Consider the following 6000-nt stretch of genomic DNA (forward strand, 5'->3'; position numbering starts at 1 on the left):
ATGGATGCAATGCTGGGTATTTGGAGTCAGGAAAACTGTTCTAATTGTATGACTGGGCAAGTTACTTCATCTTGGTTTGCCTGAGTTTCCTCAATTGGAAAAATGAAAATAATAAGAGCACCCACATGGAAGGGTTATTGTGAGAATCAAAAGAGACAATATTCGTAAAGCATTTAAAACAGTGCCTGGAACAAAATAGGCACTATAGAAATGTTAGTTTCTTTCCTTCCTTTTCCCTTAGTAGCCTATGCACCCTTTCTCAGAATAATATTGTTAAATGCATAAAATATATAGGATTACAAAGGAAACTAAATATATCCAAATTCAGTTACCAAAATATTTTAAATGTGACATTTCAGCAGGTCTAATAATTAATAGTAAACCCCTGCTACAGCCCTTGGGCCAGATGCGGTGGGCTGAGGACATTTATGTGGCCTGCAGGACATTTATGTGGCCTGCTGGGTTATGGCAAATGGGCTGAGGAGCAGACACAGAGTGTGAGTTTTTGTTTTAACTATTGTCTGGCCCTCCAACAGTCTGAGGGACAGTGAACTGGCCCCCTATGTTAAAAGTTTGAGGACTACTGATTAATAGCAATAAATAACAATGAACAAATAGTAATTTCTAAGTCATGATGAAACATGATGTGATATGAAAATATCTGTGATTTCTATTGCTGCCAAAGTCACTGATATTGTTCATACTATTGTGGTTTGTTGTCTACATTCATAATTAAAGGATATGCTTGTCTTGATGTTTACTAGAGAATCATGGAGGGGAAGGGAAGAGAGATTCTGGGGATTTCTAGCATTCTAGTATGAGGAAATCTAGCAATTGGAAACTGATTTCTAGAATTCTAGTAGCAAGTAATCTATTGGCAAATCTGGATTTTTTCTTTTCATAGAACTCACTCATTCTACAAGGATCTAACCATGCATTGTCATTGTAGCTTATGTAGTTCTCTTTTCTTCCTAAGGACTCAAAATGATTCTGAAATTACTCACAGAGACACAAAAGGAAGAAAGTTTTTGTTTTGTTATTGCTTTGGGGTCACACAGTAAACTATGACCAAAGTTCAGATATCATCTCAATCCACACCACTCATTTCTGGCTCAATTTCCCTGGCTGCCTCATTAAAGTTTCACAGTCTATAAGAAGTCTAACAAAGTTTCTATATAATCTTAATACCTTCCCTATAAAATGATCTCTAATTTACCCTGTATATAAAATCCTGTTTGTACATTGCTGTTTGCATGTTCTTCTCCCTCCCCTCCCCATTTCCCCAGCTTAAACCAAGAGCTCCAAGAGATGAGGGACTGTTTTTGGTATGTTTTGGGTTTTGTTTTTTTGGTTTTGGTTTGGCTTTTCTTTGTATCCCCAGAGATTAGCACAGTGCAGGGTGCATAGAGGGTGCTTAAAATAAATACTTTACAAGTATTAAATTATTTTACAAGTAGGAGTACTAACTCCTTCTACAATCTTACCCGCTGAGCAAATTTTCCTCCCCAAACACCAATTTAGGGGATTAAGCATGAAGTTCTAGGGATACTTATCCTTCCATTTATCCTGATCTTATAAAGTGGTGTCTCCAAATTAGTCTTCTTCCCACTATCCTTGACCTTTCCACCTGATCCATATAATTGAGGTCAGAGGGGGTCAAGACCTGTCTCATGTAGGAATTAAGGATGAATAAACAGATTTCAGTCCCCCCTTCCCCCCACACACACCTACACCATCAGGGGTAATGCAGCATCAAATAAAATAAAGAATCCATTTCAAAGTATTCTTTTCTTAACTTTGCTAGAAAAAGAAGTCTCCCTCCCATTGACAACGATTTTTTGTTCTTTAATCACTACAGTGACACTATATAATTATACTAATCACAGTTGTTTACACAAAATGTAGAGAGAGGCTTAAGAAGTCATTTTTTCCAAAAGAGGGGGGGAAATTTTTCCCCTGCCCCCACCTTGAACACACACAGATGTTAAGAGTGGTAATCAAATCCAACATATATTTCATATGCTTCTATAAAGCGCAATCAAAGGAACAAGAAATGTTCTCCAAACTCTGGGCCTTTTTTAATCTCCTCTGCCCACCTCTAACTGCACCCTTTTAAAAGAATCTCTTTCCTAGACAATCTACTGCTATTCATGCTACACTCAGTCAGCAACACTGACCTCTGCTTCTTACACAGCCGGATGGAGCTTACGATGCGGGGAATATGTCTGGCAGTGATGCTGGAGCAGGGAATCGAACAGTTCAGGATTTATCTGAAACTGTCTGGGGAGCCTCTGGGCCAGAGATTGGATCAGAAGAGCTCCCTGGGTGGGGAGGAGAGAATGCTTCCGTACTAGAAAGGACAGAAAAGGAGAGATGCAGCTCCCACCTACACCCGGTGCATGCAAGGCCTGCTTATTCCCCATCCCCAAAGCATCCAAGGGCCTGGAGCAGCTGCCACGGAAGGATGCGGGACCAGAAGGGAAAGACACAGTCCCTGAAGACTAGTTCAGGCCCCTGTCATGGAAGGGCATCGGGAGCCCCAATCTACAGTGATACGGTAGTTGTCTCAACCCACCTCCTCATTTTGCACTGGAAAGCCCAGGACCGAACAGGGTACTTTTAGTCTGCGATTTAAGGGTGTACTCTCAAAGGATACCCCTTCCAGCAGGCAACCGTGTATCACAATTTAAGGGTACACTCCCAAAGAATATCCCTTCCATGAAAGGGTGACAGAATCCTAAGCCAAATGGCGTTTCAGAACTGTGGCCGAAGGGGAAAGGTTTGTGGCGAGGGATTCCCCCACCCGTAATCCCTTTTCCTTTTCCAATATATTTTACATTAAATAAATGCCTTCAGATTCAGTCATCCCCTGGGATTCCCATATATCCCCTACGGTGGCAGGTAGAAGGCAGCCCGCCCACAATCTCCATCCAAATAAAAGAGCCAAGGGAGCTTATGAAGGGAAAACACAATGAGGTGTCATTACTTGATCATTCCAGCCTAAGAACTCATGACATTTAAACTGTATTCCAAGAAAACTCCTGTTTACCTCCCCAAGAGAATGTGTTCTAGTAGGAGCTTGGGGAAATGAACCTCACAAGTCGGAAAGGCGGTGAAAAAGTAAATAAAAATATTTCCTGAGAGAGCCCGGGCCCCCCCCATGCACCCATCGCTGCCGGTCCCTCTTTCCCCGCAGCCAGGCCCGGGGATGCAAATATGACCGCTGGTGGGAAAGCACCGGTATGCTGGGGGGGGGGAGGGGGGACTGGAGTCTGGTCAGCGCCCGCTGAGGGCAGCCCCGACTACCGAAGCAAGGGATCGGACCTGAGGGTGTCTCGCACGGCTGTCCCCTCCAGGCCCGAGAGGGCCCTCGGCAAGGAGAGAAAGGGTTCCCGGGGGAATCAGTCCTGGCCTCATGCAACAGGAAGCCTCCCGAGGTCTCCAGAGCAAGGACACGGGCCCCGAAGTTTCTGTGGGGCGTGCTCTCCCCGCCCCTGGGCCCCCCCCACCGCCGCACAGTCACTCTTCGGCCAGCTGATTCGGGGCAGTGGGCAGATCCCGAGCCCCACGCCGGCGAAAAACCAAGACTGTGAAGCACATATATGCATGTAGATATATAGACATACACACAGATGCACCGCCTCAGTTCCCAGTGCCTTCCTCAACGTGCAATGATCAGAAACGGGGGGCCGCGGTAGCAAACAAAGCCGGCAGAGCGCTGGGAGTCTGGGGATGGAAACCCCGCGTTTTTGAGACTTGAGTTACCTCATCTCCAAGGAAGTTTTCTTCCAAAGAACAGTCCCAGTTAAAGGAACTCGGATGGGCTGTGCTGGTATGCCGGTCCCTCACAAGTCCCACCACATCACTGTGGAAGGCAATGGGCCTTAAAAAAAACAAACCCACGACCCAACTAGCGGTCTATTTTCTGGTCAGGGCGAAGAAGAGGATTAATTCCATGCAAAAAAAAAAAAAATCCAATCCTGATAATAATAAGAATTATGATGATAACCACGGGCAACGATTCTGGCAGGGTTTCTGGGGGAGACATCACCATCAGCAGGGGAAGGCAACCAGAGCGCGGGGGCTGGGTGGGCAGTGTCGGCCGGCCAACAGGGGCTGGCAATCTCCAACCAAACCAAACTAAAAAAGGATCAGAAGCCGAGAAAAATCAACTGTGAACAGAAACTAGCGAACCAAACCAGGCAGGACTTACCGGGATCGAAGTGGGAGCTGAATGCAAAACTGGGGTTGAAAAACGAAGACCACATGACTAGGGCAAGGAGCTTGGCGGACATTCTCATGGCAAAGCATAGGAGAGAAATGTCGGTTTAAAAAAACAAAAAGCAAAAGTGAAAAAAATAATAATAGAAGAGGAGGGAAGAAGAGGCCGGGGGGGAGGGGAGGGGAGGGAGAGCAGAGCCCTGAGTGATCACTGCCCCAGGAGTTGCATTGGAGCCAAAGGAAAATAGCACCGCGAATCACTGCTGCAGCCCCTCCTCCATTTTATTCTAATGCATCTCCCGCTTGCAGGTATTTTTAGTGAATCACCCCCGCCAAGATCCCCAAAGAAGCGAGGCCCGAGGTGCCGTCTCTCTCCCGCTCTCCCTCGGTCTTTTTTTCTTCTCTCCTCCACTATGGGAAAAGTGCCTCTGCTTCTGCAGCAGCCGGGCAGCCCGCGGACTGGTGCAATCCGAAAAAAAATATATAAATGTGTCTTAAGTGGAAAGACAGAGATTTCTCCTTGCTTCCAATAAGGGGGTGAAAAAAACCAGGAGGCATGCACACGCGCGCAGCACACCCACACACTCACACACGGAGCGATCCCTGAATACAAACACGCGCGCGCGCAGACACGCGCGCACACGCACACACGTTGCAAGTTTGGGATGCGGCTCGCACCCACCCCCAGCTGCGGCTCCTCACACTGTGCCCTTTGTGCGGCACCTCCTACGGAGGGGAGGGGGAGAGCCTCTGGGGCGCGAAGTCATCATAACCATAAGAACAACAATAATAATTAATAATAAATCATTGTAGCCGCCCGCTTCCGGGAGGAGGAGGAGGAGGAGGAGGGGGGAGTTGGGAATAAAGAAAGAAACCGCCCCCAAGGAGGCAGAGGAGGGAGCTGCGGGGAGGGAGAAGTCACCGCGGCGGCGGCGGCGGCGGAGGCAGCAAGTGTTTATGAAAATGAAAGAGCAGGAGCTGTTCCAGTGCTGACCCCGACGGCAGCGGCGGCAGCGGCGGCAGCGCCATCTTGCATCATTTCGCAGCAGCGGCTGCGGGGGCGGCGGGGGTGCTGGGGGGGAGGGGGAGAGAGAGGGAAAATGGAGAAAAAGGGGGGGCGCGGGGAGGCGGAGCTCGCGCGGCCCGTGGCGCGTGCCGGCCCCTCCAGTCCAGGTGTCTCCCTCCCCGCCCCTTTCCCCTGTCCCAGCGAGCCTGTCCCCCCCTCCTCGTGCCCTCTCTCTATCTCCCCTCTTCTCTTCTCCTTTCCCCTCCCCCTTCTCCTCTTCCCTCACTCCTTCTTACCCATCCCTTTTCCTCCTCTCCCTCTCTCCTTCCCTTGTTCGTCCTCTTCTCCCTCTCCCCTCCTCCTCGCCCTTTCCCTGTCCTCCCTTTTCTCCCCCAAACTCTTCCCTTTCTCTTTCTCCATCCCCTTCTACCCATCCCTTTTCCTCCCCCCTCATCTTCTATCCACCCCCTTTCCCTCTTCTTTTCCTTGTTCACCCTTTTCCCTCCTCTTTTCCTTTCCCCTTCCTCTTCTCCCTTTGCTCCCCCAAACTCTCCTCCCCTTCTCTTTTCCCTTCCCTTCCCCGTCTTTCTCCCTCTTCATGCCCTTCTGCTCATCATTTTTCCTCCTTTTCCCTTGTTCACCCTCTTCTCCCTTTCCTTTTCTCCTTTCCCTTCCCTTTCCTTTCCTCCTTTTCCCCCCAAACTCTCTCCTACCCCTTTCCTCTCACTCTCCTTCCTTTTGTTCATCCCCTTCTTTTCTTCCTCCCTCCCCCT

At 48.6% G+C, this 6000-nt stretch overlaps 1 protein-coding gene across 5 annotated transcripts in view; it reads right to left on the reverse strand.

The window, feature by feature from the left end:
• AATK (apoptosis associated tyrosine kinase) overlaps positions 1 to 5006 on the reverse strand; it is a 201465-nt gene extending 196459 nt beyond the window's left edge. For 2 of the 5 annotated variants that reach the window (XM_074260374.1, XM_074260372.1), the window contains exon 1: positions 4214 to 5005. In XM_074260374.1, the coding sequence (XP_074116475.1) occupies positions 4214 to 4301 (88 nt within the window). In that variant the 5' untranslated portion in view covers positions 4302 to 5005. Of the gene's footprint in view, positions 1 to 4213 lie in introns of all 5 variants that reach the window. The other 3 variants (XM_074260379.1, XM_074260373.1, XM_074260369.1) reach the window with 2 other exon arrangements.
• Positions 5007 to 6000: the final 994 nt, after the last annotated feature.

The sequence above is a fragment of the Sminthopsis crassicaudata genome, chromosome 4 (genome assembly GCF_048593235.1).
Source record: "Sminthopsis crassicaudata isolate SCR6 chromosome 4, ASM4859323v1, whole genome shotgun sequence".
Taxonomy (NCBI): Eukaryota; Metazoa; Chordata; class Mammalia; order Dasyuromorphia; family Dasyuridae; genus Sminthopsis; species Sminthopsis crassicaudata.